At 58.2% G+C, this 24412-nt stretch overlaps 2 protein-coding genes across 2 annotated transcripts; both read right to left on the bottom strand.

Moving 5' to 3' along the window:
* Nucleotides 1-388: 388 nt before the first annotated feature.
* FCN3 (ficolin 3) lies at nucleotides 389-8862 on the bottom strand. The gene is given in 6 exon segments (XM_067543351.1): nucleotides 389-486; nucleotides 489-629; nucleotides 3108-3227; nucleotides 3644-3773; nucleotides 4926-5101; nucleotides 8805-8862. Coding segments are annotated over 6 exon segments (723 nt in total).
* A 3558-nt stretch (nucleotides 8863-12420) lies between these two features.
* Nucleotides 12421-24172, bottom strand: CD164L2 (CD164 molecule like 2). The gene is given in 6 exon segments (XM_067543287.1): nucleotides 12421-12587; nucleotides 14861-14926; nucleotides 15621-15698; nucleotides 19173-19277; nucleotides 23580-23682; nucleotides 23685-24172. Coding segments are annotated over 6 exon segments (621 nt in total). The 5' UTR covers nucleotides 23787-24172.
* Nucleotides 24173-24412: the final 240 nt, after the last annotated feature.

The raw sequence follows: 24412 nt of genomic DNA, 5'->3' as shown, positions 1-24412 counted from the left end.
GGACTCTCCCACATAGCCTCTGAGTGAGGCAGCCCAGGCCAGCAGGCAACCAACGGGCTGAAATCAGCTGGGTCCCCAGGCTCCCACCTGCTTGACACAATGCACTGTCAGATGGGAGAGTAAGGATCTGCCCCGTTGCCCTTGGAGTAAGGGGAGCGATCGCATCAGTAGGATTGCCCTAGCGGGACACTGAGGATGCACAGGGATCTGGGATGATCCCGGGAAGGAGTCTTTTAGCCTTCAAGCGCTGGGGGGTGTTTTATCATTGGAGGTACCTTAAGCGGCTGCAGGAGGAGAGGAAGCTGCTCTGCTACAAGAGGATCTATGGGGCATCTCCCTCCTGCTGTCTCAGGCATGCCCCAGCTGCACAAGTTTGAAGGGCCCCCAGCTAGCGGATCTTCATTTCCGTGCGCTTGTAGGGGTTGCCAACACCCTGGCCAGAGACCCAGCCAATGCCATATCTTTGCTGCTTCTGCTCCCCCACGCATAGCCCCCGTTCAGGTTGGCACGGCAGCTGCCGATGTACCACCAGGAGCTGTGCACAGCGACGGCGCAGTTCTGCATCCCGCTGTCGTTGCCACGGTCGTAGGTGGAGCAAGGCTTCCCGTGGTGGCTGCCCAGGGAGTCACCTGTGGGACAAAACAGACCCCCCCCCCCCCCAATGCCACAACAGGACACAACAGCACCAGGCCACAACCCTTGAGCAGCAGAAGAATGGGAACAGTTCCCTCCCCAGCGATCTACCCATGGAGGCAGCACAGGTGAGTGGTCTGGTCTGAGCACAGGCCTGGGATCCATACGTGCGGGGTTTAATTCTATGGCTGCGTCATGCCAGAGTTCAGATTAGATGTGCTCCTCACGGTCCCATGTGGCTTTAATAGTTATGAAACTGGGAGACCTGTGTTTGCCCAAGTCACTAGAGAACTGAATTGTCCAAGGAGCTAGGCTGGGTTTTCAAGGACTCAGCACGCACTATCAGGGCCAGGTTTTCCACAGAGCTCAGCATCCAATGTGCTGCCAGTGTGCTGAGCTCTGTGGAAAATCTGGCCTTTCGGGTCTTTGCCTCAGTTTCCCCAGCTGTGTAATGGGGATGACAATAATACATGCCTACTTAATAATATCTGGCATGTTAATAGCACATTAAGTAATTAATCTTCACACACCCCAGCTGGTAGGTAAGTATCATTATCCCCATTACATGGTGGGGGAAACTGAGGCACAGCACGGGATATGACCTATCCCTGGTCACACAGTGATTGTCAGAACCAGGACTAGAACCCAGGGCAGTCTGGTCCTGTTGTCATTAATTAGATGGTGTCTGTCAAGTGCTTTGAAGCTGGGGAAGTGCTAAGTGTTGTTATTAGCAAAGCTGGGCGGTAGCTGAGATCCGCGTGTGCAGTATTCAGGTCAGGTTTTCCCTGCCAGCGACACTCTCCGGGGAAGCATGCAGGGCTGATAGGGTGAGTCTGTGTAATTCAGGACCATTTCTAGGCAGGAAATGGATTTCCGAGGCCCCTAAGGAGGAGACAGACCCATTGCTTTCCTCCCCCTCCGCTTTGCTGTCCTCCCACTTGGCTGGTTTATTATTATTGTTAACCCCGAATGATCCATGGCTCGGTTTGTGACAAGATGCAATCTCCAGTGTTGCTCCGTGTACCTGTTGCATCCCTCTCACGCCCCCCACACTCATGGGTGCCACCCATGGGAGGGCTGCACACGCCCTTGGCAGCAAATGGGTTAATGCGTGGAGAAGGCGGGTAGGTGTTTTTCCCACCACAACCATAGCCAGGCGCTGGCTGCTGCGGTGGGGCTGCCTGGGATTTAGGAAGCCGAGCGTCTTGAGCGTGTGAGCTCCTCGCTGCCAGGAATCAGAGGCTGCGGTATGAGGGGCAGGCTGTTGGCATCACTCCCTGCTTCCCAGCACACCCTCTGCCTGGAGCCTGAGCCCCACCTGGCCTTTGGCAGAGACGCCAGCAAGGAGCTAGATAAGGAAAGATTCTTCCTTGCGGGATGTGGGAGGAGACATGCAGGGACCACCCAACCCCTCTCGGGAGAGCCAGGGGGTGAAGGGCAGAGCCAGGAAACCTGCCCAGCACGACAGGCCCAGGGGAGCATCTGCCGATTACATTGCTTGGGAATTTGGAGTCTCCCCATGGGCTGAGCATGGAGCCTCCGAACAGCTCAGGGTCTTGGCCTAATTCCAACACAGGGCAACAGTGCTGACAGCAGACCTGGCGGCCCCCACGATCCGTGGGCAGGGGGAGGCAGCAGGGAGGTGAATTTGTGTGTGTGTGTGTGATCCTTTGAGATTTAGATCTGACTTCCGCATCGCTGGCCCATCTCGCCCAGTTTGAGCCAGACGTCTTCTTCCACCTATCTCCAATTACTGGAGAGCACTGCTGCATTCCAGTGCTGGGTGCCTGGCTCCCTATAGACCCGCCCTCGCACGGGGCTTTCAGGGCATAATCCAGGGCCATACACCACCCAGAGAAGCACAGAGAGCGTTCAGTATTAATGATGATCAGTCGTTATCATTTGATTACAAATGGCCGCAACGCTGGAGAAGCGCAGCCCATTTCATGCCTCGCTGCATCTGTTGCTCTGGGCGTTTGGCTGCGTATTTCTCTGTAGGAGAAGCGAAGGGAAATAGAACATGTGCCGTCTCTCCCACTCACACGCACAATGGGACAGATTCTCTCCCCCGCCTTGGCCTTTCTGTGCCGCTCCCGCAGCTTTGAAGGGCTGCAAGAGGCTGGGGTGCAGTTCCCTAGAGGAGGCACCATGTAGGTCTCCTATAAGCAGCCCACAGGCCCCCTGTGAAGTCTCTGGCCTAGGGAGAGGAGGGGTTGTCTCCACAGCATACGGTGCTACGGGGGTTCTGTGCTGCTCTGGACTGTGGGGCAACCCTTGGGAGTTTGTTTGTAGAGCATCCCTGGGGTTGCTCTGATTTACACTGGGGTCTGGTTCAGCTTCTGGAGCAGCCCAGAATCCTGAGGGCATAAAAGTGGCTTAAAGGCACCTTTGCCCACCTCCCTTCGGGCTGCACCTTCCATGCTGCCTCTCCCGGTGGTGCAGGGCAGAATAGCAGCTGGCCATACCCTCCTCACCTGCTGAACCGCTGAGGAATGGCCCCAGAACAAGCTCGGACTTGTCCTCTTCCCCCTTGAGTTTGAACGACTGGTAGCTGTCATTAAAATCCACCAGGTCCACACGCAGCTGGAACACGCCTGGGGGAAAGGACAGAGCCCAGCGTCAGCCAGGGGGCAGGTTTTTGGCTCCCTCTTGCCTCCAGGGAGGATTGCCTGTCGTGACGCCAAGGGTGAATCTATCCCAGCGAGCGACACCGGGCCTCTGCATGGCAATAGGGTGGGACCACCAACAGTGGGAACTGGAGGAGAGGGTGCGGGAGATGGAGGGGATCTGGGGGAAAGAGATATTCCCACTCAACCTGGGCATTGATATTGCATAATTTCCAGTGCTTCAGCAACACCCTCCAGAGAACCAGCATCTAAGGGCTGGGTCTAAAAGGCCTCTGATGGGTAATGGCTGCTCACTTTTGCCCACTGGGGAGGCACTGTGGAATAACAGTTCCCAGCACAGGCCAGAGCCTCTCCCCCCCAGGCCAGAGGCCAGGCTTCTGTACCATCTTGTGTGAGTAGATGGATGTTCTCATTGCCCAGCCAGAACTCAGAGAGCTGGTTCCCAAAGGCCTTCTTGTAGGAACTCCAGCTGCGGTAGAAATCCACCGAGCCGTCCATGCGTTTCTGGAACACCTGGAAGAGGGAGCGAGAGAGAGAGAGAACGGGGGCTGGGAGCAGCTGAACTACAGACAGTAACTGCAGCCCTGACTGAGCTGGGCCATGGAGGATCCAGAAGAGCAGCTACGGGGACACTAGCTGGAAGTAAAAATCAGATGGGCTCTCCAGTCTCAGGCTTCAGGGCATGAGCTTGTCCCTGGCTAGGGTCAGGAAGGAATCCCCCCACTAGAGTAAAATGTGGTGCAGTTGGATGCATCATGGGGTTTTGATGCCTTCCTCTCCCCGAAAGCACCCAGCCTTTGTTATGGCTGGAGACAGGATAAAATGATCTGTCTGGAGGTGGAGCCACTACGCAATGCCAGATCCAGTTCCCACTCCCCACATATTGGGGCATCTAGAGCTGGATCCAGACTTTGCTGCTTAGCCCCAGCTCTCGCACGTTCAGCGCTGACAATTAATCTTGCCCAAGCCAGTGAGAGCCTGCGACAGCCCGCTAGCCAACTTTCCTCCCCTTCCCCCCACACCCCACGGGTCACAGCCAGCCGGGATGCTCTGGCTCAGCTATCAGAGGCAGAACCATCCCTTGCACTGTTGTCCTTTCAGGGTGTGTCAGCCTTGCATGCCACTAGCCCTGGGGGACTCACACCATGCTGGCGTGACAGAAGGGGAATCTTGCAACCCAGGGAAAGGCACGTGTGTAGTGCAGTCAGGGAAAGGTGAGACAGATGCGTCTGCCTTCCAGTGATCTCGGCTAACTCATGGCCTGATAACTCAGGCTGTGTTTTAGCTGGGGGTTAACGTCCCCTATCTCGACCCCCTCCTGCTGCTTCAGTGAGACACAGCGCTTTTCCCTGCTTCCTGCCCTGCACTGTAGCTTTACTGTGCACTGTTAAACAGCGGCCCCATCCCCCCAGAGGTGGCTGCATTCCAGTGATGGATGATGTGATGCCTGTGCAGATGGGGTGTGAAGCACTTGCCAGCCCTTCAGGGTGAAATGCGCTACATACGTGTAAGGAATGATTCTCTCTTTACCCCTTCCCAGCCGCGTCACATCCACACACTGCTACCCGTGCACAAAGCTCTCTCACTGCATTGGGAGTAGGGAGCTGGGAATGTGACCTGATGCCCCTTTTCCATCTCTCTCTGTCTCTAGGATGCTGCGCTCACCAACCAGCCTCCACCGTCAGTGTCCATGTCGCAGAAGACCCTCAGCAGCCGGCAGTCTGGCGGGTAGATGGTGTGACAGCCGCTCAGGAATGCCCCTTTGCTCAGAAGATCCTTGCAGGTCTTTGGCCCTGCACTCAAGGCAGAATTTGGTCCCTGGGGAAATGTGGCTGAGGTCTCTTCCCATCCCAGAGAGAGGAGCACAGAAGTGGAGAAAGGACCAGCACTGAATGGCTTCTGATGGAACTCTGAAATCCCCTCTCAGTAACGGGGTCACATTGTTACCGAGCTAGCAGCACAGCAGGCTCCAGAAACCTGCGTGAAATACCATTTCAGGAGGGTTTAATCTCCATGTAGCGCTTAGAGCAGGGGATCTGGGAGTCTGGCTTCCTGACTCTGGGCTGAGGCTGTCTGACAGCTGTAGGTTTTGGCGCTCGAATACGAGGGGTGACCGAGCGTGCCGAGCACAGGGCTGGGAGCCAGGCAGTTGTGGGTTTATCTCCTAGCACTGAAATGAACTTTTTGCCCCAGCCCCTTTTGCGTGCCTCAGTTTCCCCATCTGTGAAAAGGGGCTCACAATGGCACCCTCAGGGAAGGCAGATTGGCTGCCATTTGGAAAGCGCGTTGAGCAGGATAAACGCCTCGGTGAGGTTCTGCTGCTTTCCCCGTGGTCACAGCACATCCCTCCGCCACGTTTGCTGCCCTTTTCTGTGAAAATCACCCCTGTGGCTGCATCCTTTGCACGGAGAACACAGGAAACGTCACCGCCAGCTCCAGACCCCACCTACCCCCACCAAGCAGGCATCATCCTGTGGGAAACTCCTCCTCATTGGGGGGGATCATAGAAAATGGCCCGTTTCTTGAGCTTTCAGTGAAACACAAACAGCCCAAGATTGAGCCTATTCACCTTTCCCTGTTACTGTTTCACAGGCGTCTCTTGGTCCCTCAGCTCAGCCCCAGCTCCAATCCCCGGCCGGAGGCACTGGGAAGGGTCCGTCCTGCAGGTGCCTCTGGGCCTGTTCTGCTAGCATTCTGGGGTATCTTGGGAACGGCTTTTCTCCAGGCTGCAGGGATGGGGAGAAGTGCCCCAGACACCCCTTCGCAGCTGGTGCTAAGGCTGGGCAAGGGGAACAGGCACTGTCGTTACAGGGGTTTCGTTCGGTCCATGTCAGAATTAATTCCTGGGAGCAGCTGGCGTGAAGGAAAGGGAAGCTGAGGTCCGGGGACAGCTCAAGGCTCATCCGTCACACACAGGCATGGCCACGGCTGGATGGCACTGGGCCCATGAAGGAGACTTTATTATTGCCAGGGCAGCTTGATAGGACAGGACCCTCTGGCAGATCTAACCCTGGGGAGGGCGGGGCAGGTCCCCCCAAAGGGCTAGCTGCACAAGGGAATAGCTGGTTACTAGCACGTGGTTTAGCAGGGGCTCCACGGGTTACATACTCAGGGCTGTGGTTTCTCTTCCTAGCAGTAAAGGGAGAGGAAAGTGTAACTGAGACCGAATCCTTCGCTCCCAGGGGGGCCAGTGCCCGCTTGGAACGTGCCCGGCCGCACCTTTCCTGATTACAGCGGCCCACAGCCACTGATTGATGGCAGAGTGGAGCTAAGAGAACACCAGCGCGGGGCCCCACTCACCTCTGGTCAGGATCAGGGGACTGGGGCACGGCCAAGGGCGGGGGTGCAGTCAGGAGGCCCAGCTCCCTGCCCCTAGCCCTGGAGAAGGGCCGCCCGGGGGAAAGGTGATGGAGGCACCTTCCTAACAGCCCCCGTTGTCAGCAGGCCTAGGGGGAGAACCCATCGCCCCTGCCTAGCCACACACCCGCTGAGAAGGCAGCGCGTCCATCACTGTCCTCCCCCGAAGACAGCCCAGTTCCTCCCCCCCCCTTTCCAGACCCCACATCCCCGCGGGGGGCTCCCAGCTGCAGGGAACTTGCTAGTCCTGCTGCACCTGCGCTGGCAGCTCCCTGGGTGTAAGGTCGCCCCTGGCGCTCCCACACATGACCCAGAGACCAAATACCCAAGGAAAAAAAAAGTGCTTTTATTTGCCTCCTCCCTGTGCACTGACTCCATCCCCCAGCCGGGTTGGAGCCTGGAGTCCCGGCAGCCAGCCCCGGGGAAGACAGGGCTGTCTTTGGGAAGGACACAACCAGCCCCCTCGCTGAGCAGAGCCAGCCCTTGGGCCGCCTTTGCAGAGGAAACAAGGAGTGGGGCCTGGGTCCCTTGCGATCTCCAGGAGAAAGAGCAATAGGGAGCACACCTGAGCTTATGGGTCACACCTGCCTCTGAGCGGGGCTCACCCCAGCAGCCCCCGTGCCCTGGGAAAGCCCTTTGGCTGAGGGCTGGTCAGCAGGGGTGAGAAGGGTTACACAGCAGAAGGGGGAGGGGAGTTGCTGGGTGGGTGGGGGGGACGCAATGCAAGGCATGTGGTGGGGGGAAGGCATATTCCCCCTGCAGACAGAAGGGGAAGGCCACGTGGAGTGCTGATGCCCACCCACTGGAATTAGAGCAGGAAAGGGGAGGCGGCCAGCCCCAGAACCGGGAGCAGCTAAAGGAAGTGAATCGGAGGCACAGCTGGGCCGGGGGGGGGGGGCCTGGCCCAGGTCGATGCAGAGACAGGGAGAGGCCAAGAGGGCACCTTGAGCTTTCCAAACAAGGCAGCGATAGTGGATCTTGCTGGACTCTGGCCTGAGCCACGCGGCTGGGATGCAGCCCCAGGGACGGGGCGTGGGTGGCCCTGGGACCAGTCCTTTGCTAGCCCTCCTCGGGGCGAGTCTACTGGACAAAACATGTCTCCAAACCTGGGGGGCCCGGCCTGGCAGCGCTTTGCATAGCTCGACAGAACACAGATCTCCTGCCCCAGCACATGGCGCCGAAAGAGGGAGAGGGTGACGGCGCGGTCGATAGCAAGCTGGAGCACTGAACTCCTCTTCTTCCGTTCCTCCTCCCACGGGAAATCACTGCAACGCACCTCCCCAGGCCTCAGCCGTCAGATCCTAAGGCGGTGGAACAAACAAGAGAACTCACCAGCGGGGGCAGGGGGCTCCTGCAATCTCTGCCCCTCGGCGCCCGTTCCATGCCCCCGGGCAGGCTGCTTTCCCCGGGGGTTGGCAGCACAAACTGGGAACCTTTCGTAGCCAGGTCGCTGGTTCAAGCCCAGCCCAGGGAGGCCGTGTCTGAGGGCCACTGTGAAATCAGCCGCGGGGCACGGTGCAGTTCCCAGCAAGGAGTCTGCAACTGGTGCCCGGATGGGCAGAGATGCCACGGAGTGAATGGATCGTGGCTCTCGGGGATGAGACGGCATCTCTCCCTCCAGGGAAAGGAGGTGAGATGTCGGCAAAGGGGAACCAGACTGCCACTGTCTGTACGGCGGCTTGGGCCTGTTCAATGAACCAAAGCGATCCCGCTCCCTTTAGGAAAAGCTCCCCATCTTTTCCATAGCAGCTTCCGCCCTGAAAAGATCCCCCCACCCCAGGGGCAGGTCTCTCCTGAGGCTCCTCCTCTGTCCTTAAAACAGGGCTAGCGTAGAGTGGCAACCTCCCCTGTCGCTCTGCAGCAGCGGGGGGCTCTGGGCCCAAGAGGGCACGGGTGTCGACAGGGAAATAAATCAGGGGGTGGGGAGATGGCAGCACGCAGACAGACACGGGGCTGCTTTCAGAGGAACAGGCCAATTACCCCAGCACCCTGAAAGCCACGTCTCACCGGCTGCCTTAAGCACAGGGACAACCGCTTCTTGCTTCCCGTAGTCCGGCTGTACTCTGTCACCCCAACCCCAGTCCCTGAAAACCCCAAATGTTCTCAGCCTCTCCCCTGCTCCTTAGGGCTAACCCAGGGGGCTGGGGATCGTCCCCGGGAGATCCTTCTAGCTCTTCCACTCCCCACCTCCGGGAGCGGCTGGCTTATCGGAGTTTGCGGCGCTGTAGCCATATCCCGGGTGCATGCTGGCCTTTGGGGCCCTTCGCACACCTGGCGGACACAGCTGGACAAACATCCATTCTCCCTCTCAGCCCAGCAGGGCAGGGGAACCGGACAACATGGCACTCGCTGCTTAGCGGGGCCACGCCCAGCGGGTCGGCCGCCCAGTTTGCACTGGCAGGCGTTTCCATGCCTCGAGCGGTCCTGAACACCCACCGGCCCATGCAGGGATCCGCCCAGCAACGAGGACCCTGGAGAAATCAAACCTCGCAGCTTTAATTCAGCACCCGCGCTTACAAGGCTCCGGCCCACTGCACACAGCACTCCCCCCTGCACGGAGCCGCACGGCAACAAAACGGCACAGCAAAAGCACACGGTGTCCCTCAGACAGCAGAGGGGGAGACACGCACCCCCTTATCTCACCCCAGCCGCCCCTCGCAAGAGGTGTATCGGGGAAGGGGGGACTGAGCAACACAGCTGGGAGCGCCACTGGCCCAGGGTTAGAGCCATCTGCTGCTAAACTACACTGAGAAGAGAGATCAATCGATCCATCCGGAAGAGAGCGGGTACCGCTGGCTGGAGGGGATACAGCCCTCTCCATGCCATGGGTATTTTAGAGATGGCCCCACAGCGAGCCAGCAGCTGCCGCGCGCTTAGTGTCGTCTGCCCTGCCACGGGGGGAGAGCCACAGTTAGAATGGGGGTGGGGGGCTAAAGAGAACAGAAATCCTCAGGGATTCAGCGATCGAGCAAGGCATTACAGGACGGGCTTGTTTGGAAATTTCTGCTGGCGGGGGGAGGAAGGAGACACGAGAGGCGGGCATCTCGCTGCCTCCCTGACGAGCTCCTGCCTGAAGAACCGCTGGAGGAGGAATTTCACAAGAGCTGCTCTGAGCCAACGCGGTTCTCACACCGTCGGGGGCGGCTGATGGGCTCGTGGTTGATGCACCGTGCTGGGATTCAGGAGACCTGGATTCAATTCCTGGCTGTGCCATGGAGTCCAAGCGGAACATACCGCGGGCCACATTTTCAAGAGGGGCTGAACTCATTGAAAAGTCAGGCCGATGGGCTCACAGGGCGTCAGTTCCCCCTCTGTAAAAGAGGGATGATCCTTCCTTGCCCCCAACCTTTGTCTCCTCTATTTAAGATCAACCATCTTGGGGGACAGGGTCTGTCTCTCAGTGCCATGGTACAACCCTCTGCACCACTACTGTGCTGAGAGAATAGACCCTGCCTGCGGGGTGCAGTGTATGTAGGACTGCAGCTGGGCCAGGCTGCAGAGAGGAGGGTAGTGCAGAATTACGCCCAACCGGACACACTCCACTGCAGATTTCAGTGGACCAAGAACTGAGGCTTCTCTCTGTTATAGGACACGCAGCTTTGCCCCTGTAACAACGTCTCTAGCATCTTCCAGCCAAGGACCCCATAGCATTTTAAAGGTAGATATTACTACTGTACAACGGGGGAAACTGAGGCGCCGCAATGCCAATGGCACAGGCGGGAACAGAACCCGGCACTCCCACTCCAACTCAACCACCAGACTACACTCTCCCTCACCAGAGCCACGTGAGCTCTGGGGAGGCAAATCAGGAGGGGCACATGCTTTCGCCACTGCCTGGCTGCACCATGCCAAGCTGGAGCCAGACAGAGGATGCTTCAGAGGGGGCAGAGGTTTCCTAGTCCACAAAGACGGTTTGGGAACAGATATGCCAGCAAAGAGCCTTGCTGTAGCACATGGGCTGGGGAGGGGGAAGGGAGACGGCCGGACTCGGGCCAAGGAAATACTCGCGACGCACCACTGGGCCCTGCGGTGGATAGGAACTGGGTAGCGTCCCATTAAATAGCTAGGAAGGCATTACCCAACTCCATCCTCGCTGAGTGCATGCCCAGCTTCGGAAGGCTGACGCCAGCTCTCCCTTCGCCCTGCCTTCGGGTAAGGCGACAGCATTTGGATACAAGCAAACCGGCTCTACAAGGCCTGCCCGTCCCCTCCGAACAGCAAACAGCAGGTTAGCACAGACCGCCTGCCCTAGAGATGTCCCTCCCCCCAGCGGCAGGCAGCTCCAGGAAAGGGTTAAGTTTTCTCTTGTTGTGGATGCAGCCCATTCCCCATCGCCTTGCGCACACAGCAACACCTACTGGTTCTCCTCCCTGGCGCCGGCAGCGTGCAAGGGAAACAGAGAGAGGGAATAGCCCCTGACGTTAGACACAGGCGGCCCCAGCCCAGCTCCCCGCCCAGTCATCCCAGCGAGGGCCAGGCCTCCTATGGTGCGTAGAGGGAGGCAGGGGCCCAGGAAGGTCCCTGAGCCAGGGCTGGGACTGAAAGGGACAGGGGCCCGGGTGAAATGGGGCGAGTGTGCACCCAGGACTTGGGCGTGCCCCCAGGTCAGTTCCTACGTGGAGCATCGTACCTGGAGCAGGGGCGTTAGGCTGATAGTGTTTTTCCTGGGAAGGGGATTCCTGATGGACCAAGAGATGGAGGGCGGCATAGGCTTGGGGAGGAGGGGAGCAGAGTGTGGGTGTTGGGGGGTTGAATGGGTCTGGTCCAGACCCTCTGGGGACCCCCCCCACCCCAGCACAGGGAGAAGCAAGCACAAGCCGCCGTTTCACCCAGCTTCAGGGACTCCGGCCCAGCCTCCCCTGTCCCAGCCAGCCACTTCCCAGCTTTGTCCCACGCCCAGATGGGCCAAGCATGTGCTCAGCGTGAGCGGTTTGAAGAAGGAGCTCCAGGTCCGCAGCAGGAGGAGGTTTCCGAGGGGCTGGGACCCCGGATCCCGTCCCTCTGCCGGGAATGGAGAATGGCAGGAGACGGGGGACGATACAGGGGAGGCGGGTGGGGAGAAGCCAGACAAGAGGTGGACAAGGAGGCAGAAGAACAACTAGACGAGAGAGAAAGACACGGACTTCACGAGTCTTCACCAGGGGGAGAGCTGGGGCTTATTGCTCATGGGGCGAGCGCTCTGTAACACAGGGGAGCTGGGAAGACGGGCCTGCACCCCGGGGAGGGGAGAAGTGGAGTGGTTGTGCCAGGGCGGATAGGGAAGTACAAGTGGGGCGGGGGGTGGGGGGACACAGGAAGACTCATGCAGGGGCCTGCACGAGAGTGAAGGAATGAACGATGCACGGCCATGGGGAGAGCCCAGGGGAGCCTGGACGAGACGCCAGACCCGGCCACATGCGCACAGCTGCCGGCGACACACGCACGGGGGTCTCAGGGCCCAGGCGAGCAGGTGCAGCGAGCGCGCACCAGGCCACGGATGTGCACGGCCTGCCTCGCCGGGGCAGGGAGAATGCGCCCGTGGCGGCTGTGGACAGAGCGCAGTCGGTGCAGTCTAAACGCAGGTGGAAAATCTGGTGCCAGACAGTGCCATGCCCCTCCCCCGGGGCTGGATCTAGCAGCTGCCCCACGTACAGCTACGGGTGGGGCAATACCGAGTCTGCGGCACCAGTGGATCAGCTCCCTCTGTACCCCATCACACACAGCCCACGTGGCAGGGTTCGCCCCCAGCCACGCCCTGGGAACAGAGCGGTTCTCCAGAGCCGGTCCCCGGGGCACAGGCAGCCGGCGGGGGGGAGGGGGAGCCTTACAGCGTCTGGTAGGTGCTGTCCTTTGACTTGAGGAACTTGACGACGAAGTAGACGACGGCTTGGACGCTCAGCACCAGGACGATCCCGCCAACGAAGCTGGCCGAGTCGAAGCCGGGCGGGTGGAAGCCGGGGGTGGCCGTCAGCGGGGGGCCGGTCGTCATCCCTGGGGGAAGCAGCAGCGGTGTTACAGGGGGCCGACACCACGCGCAGGGCCCCGCGACGCCGCGCTCCCTCCCCTCTCACGCCACCTGCTCCCTCCTTACTCGTCTCTTGAGCAGGCTTCTGGGCCCTCGGGGCTGAGCCAAGAGCAGGCATGCTGTCCTTGGTGCTGAATGCAACACGCCCTCCTGCCCCTGGCCAAGCAGGGCTCCCCCAGGCAGGGCTGGAGGGAAAGGGCCAGGAGATGCCCCAGGCTCTGGAATAGGTTCCCCTAAAGCTCTCCAGGTAAGTGGCAGGGCATCCCACCTAGAGACTCCACCCTCTCAGCCTGCCTGGCACCGTGCTGGGGCGTCGGCAATGACAGCTGAGAGGATGCCGAGGTCCCGGCTGTTTGGGACGAGGGTCATTCAAGATCCCATGACACTTCCCCCTGATCTCTTTGGCCAGAAGCATTTCTCCTTCCCCACCCCAGCTGTGGTGCGGTGTACGAGTGGGCTGCTGCCCTCCACCCCAGAGGTGGCTGCATTCCAGCGCAGCCGGCAGGCTGGGATTCCTATCCTAATCTAGTCTCCCAAACCCAGATGCCGTCTCGTGCACTGAAGCTGACGGCTGCCATCCCAACGCAGCAGACAGTTAACTGGCGAGGAAGAACTAAACCTTTCCCTGGGCAGAGGTGAGAGGCCGGGGCAGAGAATGCAGATCAGCAGTGCTCTGCCCCCAGAAACATGCTTTATAACAGAGTGAACTGCAAAAAAGCAGGGCCCTGCCCCCCCCGCACACTACACACCCCAGAGGGGTCTCTGCAAAGAGACTGTTTAATGAACAGAGTTTAACCCTTTCAGTGCTTTCCCTATGCCAGCCCTTTCCTCCTCCACAACGCCTGCCAGGCCCTGCTGTAGAGTTTACTGCTGTGTCTGTGTGTGGACAGAGAACCAGCTGCAGCAACCAGGCAGTGGGAGCTCTGTGCAGAAGGGGAGTTCCTGGGAAGAGAAGTTGCACCGATAAAGAGAGCAACTGCACATCCGAGCCCAGACTGGATCAATAATTCACAAAGCTCCGGGATGGAGTTACTCATTTTAATTAGCTGAAAGCTCTCCGATTCCTGCTCCTCCTTCCTGGAAAAGGACTCATTCTCATAACAGGGCCGTCTTGCGCCCCAACCTCCCTTGTTCCCCTCCCTACTCATCCCAGGAGCAAGATCTCATTTACAAGCAAGGGAACGGAAAGCGCGTTTGTTCCCATCACATTCCACCATTTCCCCAAGCAGGCTCAGCTGCATACAGCGTCCTCTCCCGCTCTGCATTGCTGCACCCTGTCACCCAGGCACTGAGTTCCACTCTGCCGTTGGCTTAGCTGTATTTAGTGGGGAGTGAAGCAATCCTTGTATAAAACCAGAGGGGGGTGTGTCACACACAGGCCTGATTTTTCTGAACATTTGGGCCCCCAAACGCACACGCAAGCCGAGTGTGCGAATTGATCAATCTGTGATACTGTGCACGAGCAATTAGCTTGTTTGCCCGTACAAATCACAGCTAACTGCATATTAGTTCGTACACAGGGCGTCTCACACACCCCTCACATTTTCTAAAATCAGGCCCTTAGTTTTCGACACACTATGGACATAACATTTAGCGCTGTATACTTAACAAAAGGCATGCCGGGCACTGCACACAACACTGGGAGCTCTGAATGAAGAGATGTCACCCCTGCCTTCACACAGACTATGCTTCTGGAGGTCCCCAAACTGGGGATATTTCCTATGTGACTCTGTTTTTACTAATAGAATACTTTGTATAGTTCCTGCCATGAACCTAAAAGCGTGCGGGCGGTGACTATTAATCCTCCAGACTCTCCCAGGGATGGAAGTGAAAGAATTTCATAGTTCCCCTTTTTAGTACAGATGGAGAAACTGAGGCATGGGGAGGGGAGAAAGGACTTGCCAAAAGTCACGCAGCCTGTCATTGGCAGTACTGTCAGGGGAACCCAGGAGTCCTGAGTGCCAGGCCGGTGCTTGAATCACTGCACACACTTCCTTCCTCCCTTTCTGCAGGAGAAACTCTAGAACTAAGAGCCCTTCGGCTGCCCAGCCCCACCGGACTCCGGTCTGACGCTGGAGGGAAGGGTGCCCGTTCTCACCGAAAGAAACCCTGCCAGACTCCTCCCCTCTGACCTGAGCCTATTGCAAGAATCACAGATGAGAACCTGCCTCCCCTCCAGCCTGCCACTGCTGGTCCCGGTCCCGCCACTCCCTACCCAGCCCAGACGGCTGCCACTTGCCTGGCGTGAGGATCTCTGGCTCCTTGGTGGACGCTCGCTGGGGTTCCTTGGTGGGTGACCTCCGTGCTGAGGATGCAAGGGAGGAAGAACAAGACGAGGCCGTTAGAGGCAAAAGATCCTATTTCGCTCTCACCGTGGCTGTGACTGGAGTAGCTGGGGGCTCCCCCACACCCAGTGCTCCTGCCCCATTCCCTACAGCGCCCCCAGCTGGGAGCGACTAGAGCTGATGTATCTGGGGACATCATCAATTGGCCATCAGACATACAAGTATTGACCCCGTGGGCTGAGCCTATGGAACTGCCCCTTCCTCTCCCAGGACAGAGAGCCCTGCTTATTCCCTCTGCATGGGGTAGGTGAAGGCAGAGGCTCTTGCACCCATTTAGTCAGAGATGATTCCAGGGTCCTGGAGGCAGCTAGGACTGGAGTAACTAGCAGCTGCTTTGTAGCCAGTGATCCTGCCACTTCTCCACAGCGCCTCCTGCAGGGAGAGGCCGGGACCCGTTTCACAGCAGTGGAGCATGGATTCTCTTGCACGAAAGCAGATAAATAAATAATAATAATAAAAAAAGATAATGCCACCTAGCACTTACGTAGAGATCATTGGTTCCCAAAGTGCCTTGCAAAGAAGAGTATTATCATCCCCATTTTACAGAAGGAAAAATAAATCAGTGGCAGAGCCCGGGATAGAACTCAGGTCTCTGAGTCGCAGTGCTGTGCTCTACCCATAGACCGCGCTGCTGTGTTCACCCCAGGGCATTACCTGGACACTCAGCAGTGACATTGTAGATGGAGCATGTCTCCTTGATGGGTTCTCCCTTCCCAATGCAGCCCCCTGGCCCTGAAGGAAACAGGAAAAAAAGCAGCAGGAAAAGCCTTTCACAAAACTCGCCTGAGCAAACAACCCCCGCCTCCAGCCCCGCGCAGAAAACCCTGCTGCTCCCCTGTGCAGAGTGATCTGAGTGGGGAATGCATGGCTGGCAGCAAGAGACAACGATAGGGACCATTTGGTTGGCGTGGTAATGAGAGCATTGAGATACACGAGTCCTGGGGGGAGAGGGGAGGTGTTATCCAGAAGTTAAACCACCATCTGGTCTTTGAGTTTGCAACAGCAGCCTCAGCTACCCCAGACCCCTGCCCCTCACAGCATCACGCCCAGGAGCCTGTGCGGACAGCGTCCGGGCTTGGAACACGATCTCCTGCTGGGACGCTTTCCTGGGCCGCGTTTCTTGGAACTAGGCCGACCTGCAAACCTCCCTCTCCATTGGCTCCAAGCAGCTTCCATTCAGGCCCAAGGTTTGTGCTGACCATTTCCTCAGCTGCTTTAAGTCCTGGGAGAGCCACACAGTGGCTGAGAGAGAAGCCAGCTCTTATCTTGCAAGATATTTCAGTTCCTGGAGGGTGGAAGAACCGCCAGGAGAGCACGTCTCCTGTTGTTTTGTCCCCGGAAGTGGCACTCTCCGGCATTAAACACCTAACCACAAATACCGGCCTATTTGGGATCCTGGCACTCAGCTGCATGACCCTCGTTTCAGCTCAGGGGCATCAGCCTCCTCCCCTTTGGAAAGCCAGTAACTTTACCATTTCAGCTACGGATCCATGAATAGCTTCACTCCAGAAACCCAGAGCCTTGCCGGAGCCCACGCCTGGCACATGGCGGCTGGACAAGCAGCTGCTGGATCGAGCATGAGGCACCGGAAACCCATTTCTGGAGAGCGAGAGGCGGCCAACTGCTTCTCCCCATGGCTGACCCACTGCCTTTCAGGTGCCACTTCCAGAACCAGAGGTCGTGGCTGAATTGCCAGCGGAGCAGAATCTGATGCATCTCACCCCAGAAGTGGCTGCATGTTGCTAGCAGTTGGCAACATGAGATCTCCAAATAGACGGACTCAAGTGACAATAGTTCAAGTCACCAAAGGGGCTGGAGTTTAAACAATGTGGCAGGTATTTTTAAGCTACTGGGTTTTCCTCAGGTCTTCGCACTTGGGTCGCGGGGCATCATACTCTTGCCACACGCTTTTCTATCTCAGTTCTCACGTCCATTATCTCTGCTTCTCTCCCACCCCTGCCGGCCACCCCAGATGACATCAACTGCTCTTGAAGGTAACAGCAGAAGCAGCCAAAGCTCCACTCAAAGCAACAGGACTCGGAAACTCAACACCCACCCAGCAAACAAAGATGCTACGTGCTGTTCTGCTCAGGGCTGGCTGGGCCTGGGGTTTTAAAGCACCAGGGTGACATCTGAAAAAAGAGAGCCCCCCTCAGCACCCTGTCTAGCAAATATCTTGTGTCTTCCACGGGCCCCAGAGCAGGGAACTGGCAAAACCTCCAGCTTAGCGAGTTCATTTAACACTGCGTCACGGGACAGAAGCGAGAGAACGAATGACACGGACGCTCAGGCTCTTTGGAACTTGCCCTCGCTCGGCTCTGAAAGGGAAATCCTACCTACCCTTGCCCAGTTAAGCCAGGACCCCACGGTGCCCCCGTCAGAGTAACGGGGCAGCGGGCATGGCAAGTGGCTCTGCTGGCCACAGCGTGCGCAGGGGAAGGGCGGGAGGCAGACCCACAAAAGCCGCAGGCAGAGGTTGTTCTGTGCTCACCGGGGGCACGGGCCTGCCCTGCTACTACAGCTTCATTTGTGCCCGGGGTTGGCAGGGCTCAGCCCCGGCATCTCGCCTGTCGGTGGCGTTCAAGGCCTGAGCTCGCACGCGTCACGCTGCGCAGAGGACGCCACCGTTACCGCTTGATCCCCAGCCCTCCTGTCTTTACAAACGAAGCACCGCCAGCCTCCGCCGACTCGGCTAGCGCCCCGCCAGCCCTGCCCTGGCCACCGGGTGGCGCTGCTGCTGTCGGCCAATGGGGGAGGGGCTGGAGGTGTGAAGCCAGAGCCCTTTAAGGGCGGGGAGGGGAGGGAGCAGGCGGCACCTGCCAGTAGGAGCAGCTGGGGGCGGATGGCGCTCGGTACCCGGGAGCGTGAGTCACTGGGCCGTGGGCGGTGATGGCGCAGGACAGGGTGGGAGGAGAACGGGATTTTTGGCAGGTAAACGCGTGTGGGGAGGCTGGATAATTTGGGAGGGGGGGGGATGACGTGACTGGGGAGAGGCCCCCCCATAACGACACTTATCCCCCCCATCTTAATCCAGGCACATCAGGCCAAGCTGCCGCCTCTGTGCCGGGCCCAATCCCTCCGCCCAGCTCCTCATGGCACCTCAGGGGCTCTCACAGCACAAAGGGAGCTGCCCGGCTGGGCCTGACCTCAGCTTTGGTGCCGCCAGGGGAGAGGCGGCCAGACTAGCAACTAGCAAGCCTCAGCTCGCAGGGCCGGCCGGGGCCCCTCCGCCTGTCCTGCAGGGAGGACTCTGCCCCCGCGGGGCGGTCACCTCCACCAGGGAGCTGTGTGCGGGGCATTCCCAGCGCCCCCCACTGAGACCAGCGTCCAGAGACCGAGAGGGAGATTGCTCCAAGATGGTCTCTGTAGGGGAGCCGGGCGTGACGAGGCGGGGAGTGGAGAGTCACTTACAGAGCTTGGGAGTCAGCTGTCAAAGGGCTGCGAGTCAGCTGTCAAAGGGCTGCAAACTCCCTCCTCACTGAGCAGCCACCGGGAGAGGTCGCAGCACGGGGTGCAGCCCCGCGTAACCCCCCGCCCCGCTAGCAGAGCCCAAGACAGCCATTAGCAATGCCCGGTCCGGTGGCAAACCAGCCCCAACAGAGAAAGCTGCTGCAGATCCCCAACGGGAAAGGCAGCCAGGAAATCTATCCTGATGCCATTTGCAGAGGAATCCTCTCCCGGTACCACGGCGATGGGCGCAGCGTATGACCCGTCGCAGACATCGGCATGGGGAGAGAGACCACGCGGTCTGACCAGTGTAAAAGCGACGACCGCCCACAATCAGCGCTCAGCCCCCATGCAGGCACCTACACGAAGGGCCAGACTTCCCAAGTGCTCAGCTCCCAGCGCGACGCTTACAGACAGGTTCTCACGAGAGCTCAGAGAACCACGTCCCAGCTGTGGGTGCTGGGTCCTTGCATAGACTCTAGCTCAAAAGGAACAGGGCCCATTAACTCTCAAGACATGGGTACTTCGCAGGCTGCCAGGGTGTGTTTCTAGCTGGTTCCCAGATCCCTGGCCTCGGGAGGGTCTGAGATTGGATTTGCCCCACACACACAGTTTGTGATACAGTTTTAAGGTCCCTGCTGATGGTGGAAGTTGTGCTGAGGTTGAACACAGGGGCTGTTAGCATGGCGGGGGCAGGGCCCACGGGGCCAGTCTGCAAAGGGTTAAAGCAAGAGCACGAGAGAGGCTCCCTCAGTTTACCTGGCTCTTCGGCGGCTCCGCAGCGCATCCACACGCAGCTTGTGACGTTCTGGGCAGCGTCTCCTTCGAGGCACCGCTCACAGGACTCCAGCTGTTTGCACTCTCCTGCCAAAGCCCAGAGGGTGCCAGGTGTCAGGTCACAGCAAGCAGCCAGGTAACTCGCCCGCTTGGAGGACGGCGCGTGGGGACCGGAGGTGTCGAGGTTGACGTGCACCTCAGACCTGCTAAGGGAAGCCTTCGCAGACCCAGCACAGTCCCCAGCTCCTGCCCCGAACTGCCAGCGGCTTTGGTTCTGACCCGAGAGCACTCGAGCAGTTACCTTCTCAGAAGCCTGGCCAGCATTCCCCAAGGGTGACTCGGTACCGCAGCCTCCGAGCTGGGCCCAGCAAAGACGCTGCCCTCCATGCCCCTCAGACCCAGCACACGGCTACAAGCAAGCGTTTGGAGACTCAAGACATTCCAGCCACTCCCCTCTCGTGGAAGTTAGGAGCATCAGAGTCTAATGATGAGAGGCAGAATCTTGTGATCTGATCATGGGACAGAACCAGGCACTTCAGAGCTCTCTGACACCGACTGCCCCCGTGGCCTCAGGAAAGTCACTTCAGTACCTAAATAGCTTTGAAGATCTGGGCCTCAGTTTCTCCATCTCTACAAGCAGGACTTTCATTTTCATGGATCTCACCTGGCTGTGGCCCGGAGAGAGAGGTGGATCGCGCTGAATGCCCTCTCCATAGAAGGAGAGAGCACCCCAGAGCTTTACACCCAGCAGCAGCCACACCGTGCGCTGGCCTAGACCCTTTAATCCCAGATCTCAAAGCACTAATACGCAGAGTGCTCAGAAAATGGCTGATTTTGGGGATCAGAGGCAGTTCTGAAAAACCGAAAAAATTCACTTCAGGTGAAACCAACTCTGGGTTTTTTTTAAATTTTCAGTGACCTGAAAAAGTCTGTTTTGGGTTGCTCCGGAGCAGAGATTTGGCCCCAGGTTCTCTAAATCTCAGGTGACTGCCCTAAGCACCGGGCTAAGGGTTACAAGGGTGTGTGGGGCAATGGTTTGCGTGACCTTCTCCTCCGGCTGTTTGGAAACGGCTCAAACTATTTAGGTCAAAAGTCACCAAAAGTTTCAAGTCGACTGAAACTGCAAATAAACCATTTGTCCAAAAAAGTCTAACCTGGCCCTGCTAAAAAAGCCTCACCCACCAATGAGTGAAGTAAACCACTTCGTGCTGGTGATGATCTGAAGGGCCTTTCTTGACTGTGCTAAGCCCAGGCAATTCTCGCCAGATGTTGGGGCGCCGTCACTGCAGCACTCTTCACTTGCACCCATCTCTGGGAGGAGCCAGGTCTGCCTGGCAGGATTCCTGTACTCAGCCCCACATTCTGGGACTGCTGTCCAAGGGCTACAGCCTGCTTCCTCGGCCTTCTGCCTCGTTCACGTGCAAAGCCTGACCAAAGGAGAGCAACACCTCCCCTCACTGCTTGGATATGTCTAGGCCCAGCTAAGGGTTCGCTGCAGCTGTGGATCCCAATCCTAGCAACTGAGAATGCTCAGCACATTGCAGAAGGCACTCAGCACTTGTCAGGATTGGGCCCATAAAAGACATTCAATTAGGTACATCTGGGGTGGCTCAATTACAGTGGAGTGGAAGGCTGGTTTCATGGCTAACACACTGGACTGGGACTCATGAGAGCTGGATTCTATTCCCAGCTCCACTGCTGGGTGACTCTTGGCGTCACTGAAATAGCACCGTGCCTCAGTTTTCCTATCTGTAAAATGGGGTTCATTAGTTCCTTCCCTTGCTTTGTCTACTTAGACTGTAAACTCTTTGGGGCAGGGACTGTCTCAATACCCGTCCATACAACAGCCAGTTCCAGGGAGCCCTGATCTCAGTTCAGGTCACTAGAAAAAATTATACAAATAGCAGCCTTCATGCTACGTGACTATTCCCACAAACTGGCCTGCTCTCTTGCTAACAGCCAAATCCCTGGAAACAGCCAGGGTCCATTCCAGAACAGCTCGTGCGGGGAAGTACAACCACAATCTGGATTTCAGTGCAAGATGAAAACCAGAGCCCACCTTAGCTCCTAGCAGTCCCCAACATTTGCCTCCCACCGCCATAGCCAGGCCAGGCGTACTTATAACAGGGGTTTGCTCTCTTGCTGGCTTATGAATGCTGCCTTCTCCCCTGACAGGTATTAGCAAGTTTAACCACTGTCACTCGTGGGATCCCACTGTTCTTCCCCCCGGCATTTACTCATAATTGCCCAATTTAAAAACTAGCCCAGGGGAAAATAAAGTGAGTCACCCGGGGTATTAAACAGGCTTCTCGTTTTTATTCTCGGATGAGAACTCTCCTGCCCCTGCATTCTTTTTTTTGAAATTAAAGCAATGATCACCGGTAAGGAGGGGTTGAGGGGAGGCTGCACGATCTAGTGGTTAGAACAAGGCCTGCGGCATCACGACACAGCAGGATTCCTCACCAAAGCTCTGATGCTGCAAACACGAGCGCCTGAGCTTAACTCTAAGCACTGGAGTTGAGGGGGCTACCTGCGTGGCGGGAGGTAGGCGGGCACCTTCGTAGCGCTGGAGCCTTGGCCCTATGTTTTTAAGGGAGGGGCATTGGCTCCAGGTGCGACCTCAAGAGCCTCTTGCTCCGAGGGATGGAGTGCCCGCAGCGCTTGCCGATTTCAACAGGAGTTGCGGGCACTCAGCACTGTCAAGACTCAGGCCCCAGATCACAAACTGAGCACCCAAAATCAGCAATGCCTTTGGAAAAATCCAGGCACGGATCCTGCAGTGAGCTGCACCCAGGTAAAGCCCAGCACTCCCAAAGAGGTCACTGCAGAGTTTTGGCTCCCTGGACCTTATCCTCTGTGCCTCAGTTTACTGACATGTAAACTGGGAGGAACACCCACCATTTCAAAGCCCTGGGGGAAGCTTGGCTGAGAGGCATTACAGGAGGGCAAAGGATTATTTTGTGACAGCCAGTGAGTATTTTAGGGTCGAAGTTGAAACACAGGGTCCTTCAAACCAGCTGGCCATTAACCCCCAGGCAGTATCTGACCCAGAGGTCATTCCCACTATTGCAGACCATGAAAACAGAAAAGAAAATAATTAGGCAATTACCTTCCTGCATTAAGTGACAAGCTGAACTGCACATTGCCATGGATACAGTGTTTTGGTGCAAGCACTTGTCTTTGCCTAGCAGTTAAAGATCTGTACAGTAACCAATGGGAAAGTACAACTTTGTTCTCAGGGTTTCAGGCCCGTTTATAATTTCTGTTATTTTTATCATGCCAGGCAGAGACACACAGAACCAGACATTTTGCTGAATGTCACCTATTCCAGTAATTGACACTGGGGGCCAGGCAGCGGGAGCTAGAAACAACAGAACAGGGTGTTGGAGCTCATAGGACCTGCACCGACCTCTCACCAGTTCTTAGCAGCAAAGTGCCAGCTGCAGAAAGGTGAGCGAATCCTCAAGAGCTCTTCCCCTGCTGGAAGGCACTCAGCTGCGCTGGAAGGAATGTGTTTAGGTCTCCCGTGGGCCGTCCACCTCTCTGAGTTAGAAAGCTCACCAGGCATTTTATTTGGGAAATGAAACGCGTCAGTCCCCAAGGATTCGCACAGGGAGGCAGGAAGACACAGGCACAGGGGTTAAGCTGGAAGTTGCAGTAAGGAAATTGATCCTGCACAAATAGGTGGCAACCCCCTAAAGAGAGAGAGAACCCCCCCAACACTGGGGGCCAGATGTTGATCTCCGGTCAAACCCACAGCTACACCCTATCTGGGAACAATCAAAATCCATCGTGGGCCCCAGCGCAGGGAGTCAAGACAAGAGCCGCTCTGAGCACCACGGCCCAGAGAGCCGCTCTGAGCAGGGTCACAGCACAGGGGGGCCCGTCGTTGGTCCCCGTCTCCATTGCTACGGAACTGGCCCCAGGCACAGCTGGGGAACGGGTCAAAGAGCCAGGCTGGTGTAGCCCCAGCCATGCAGGCCAGGGGCTTACTCTGCCTTGCACCAGAGAACCGCAGCGGACTGCCAGCCCCGGGGGAGGTGACAGGGGGGTTTGGTGCTCGGACTTGGGGGAGCCAGGGCCAAGGAGTGCAGCGGTAGGGGACACAGGAGGGTTCAAGCCCTCAGCTGGGTCACCTGGACGGGGGCTGTTTGGAGAACGAACTCAGGGGCTGCCCTGGAATGCGACCCCAGCAGAAACAGAGCCACTCCTCGGCTGCTGGCTCCCAGCCCCTTACCCACGAGCCCGGCCCGTGGCTCCCGCTCGGCAGCGGGGTCCGGGCCAGAGCGCTCCGGGGTGGAGGGGGCTCCCCGAGCCCGCTGCGCGCCCCAGAGGCGCTGGAGTTGGGGAGGGGGAGAAGCCGCCCCCCCCCCTCGCTCCCCCACCTACCTGCCCAGCCGAGAGGCAGCCAAGGCGCGCAGAGCAGGGCGCAGCAGAGCGCAGCAGCGCGCAGCGCCCAGGTGCGGGGCGCGAACATGTCTCCGGGCCGGGGGCAGCAGGAGCGAGTCCCAGGCTCCGGCCGCGCGTCGCTTTCGGGGCAGCGAGCGGGGGGCGGGGGAAGCCCGGGAAGCAGCAGCCGGAGCGGAGCGAGCTCATGCGCGCAGGCAGGGGCGGGGTCCGGGGAGCGAGCAGCCAGCGCTCTCGGCCGGGGGCGGGCCAGGTGCCGCCCCACCCAAACCAGCCCGGGCGCCGCAGGTGCTGCCTCTCCCGAGCCCACCGGGCCGCAGGTGCTTCGCCAGGCGCGCCCCCACTTTAGCCCCGGGAGGCACCGCCGAGATGCAACCTCCCCATACCCCGGGCTAATAGAAATTCCCTGGCTCCTCCCCAAAGATCCCCCCCCTGAATCTCTCCAGCAGGGGTGGCAAAGGTCTTAGCCAGCAGGCAGCTGTGGGTGGCCAGGCTGCAGCGGGACTAGCACGTTCCAAGAGTTGGCCACCACGTTTGCAAAATTTGCGAATTTCCTCATTGAGGCCAGAGAGCTCGGCGCTGTAAGGGCAGGCTGGTGGCTGAGCTCCTGCATCAACCAGGCCACAGGTGTGGGAGCTCTTGAGTGCTGAGCCCTTTGGAAAAACATGACCTCTCTTGCATCAGGGCCTAAAGGGGAGTGTCTGAAAAGCTGCCCCAGTGGCCCAGATCCCTTTTGCAGGGCTGTAGAGGTGGTTGCACTGCTGGCTGGAAGGGCCTAAATCAGGAAATTCACAAACTTCCTTTGAACTTGTTTG

This window comes from Emydura macquarii, unplaced genomic scaffold (assembly GCF_026122565.2).
Source record: "Emydura macquarii macquarii isolate MOO-44397 ecotype Brisbane River unplaced genomic scaffold, CSIRO-AGI_Emac_v2 contig_820, whole genome shotgun sequence".
Lineage (NCBI taxonomy): Eukaryota > Metazoa > Chordata > Testudines > Chelidae > Emydura > Emydura macquarii.
This window is presented reverse-complemented; position numbering and strand designations above follow the sequence as displayed.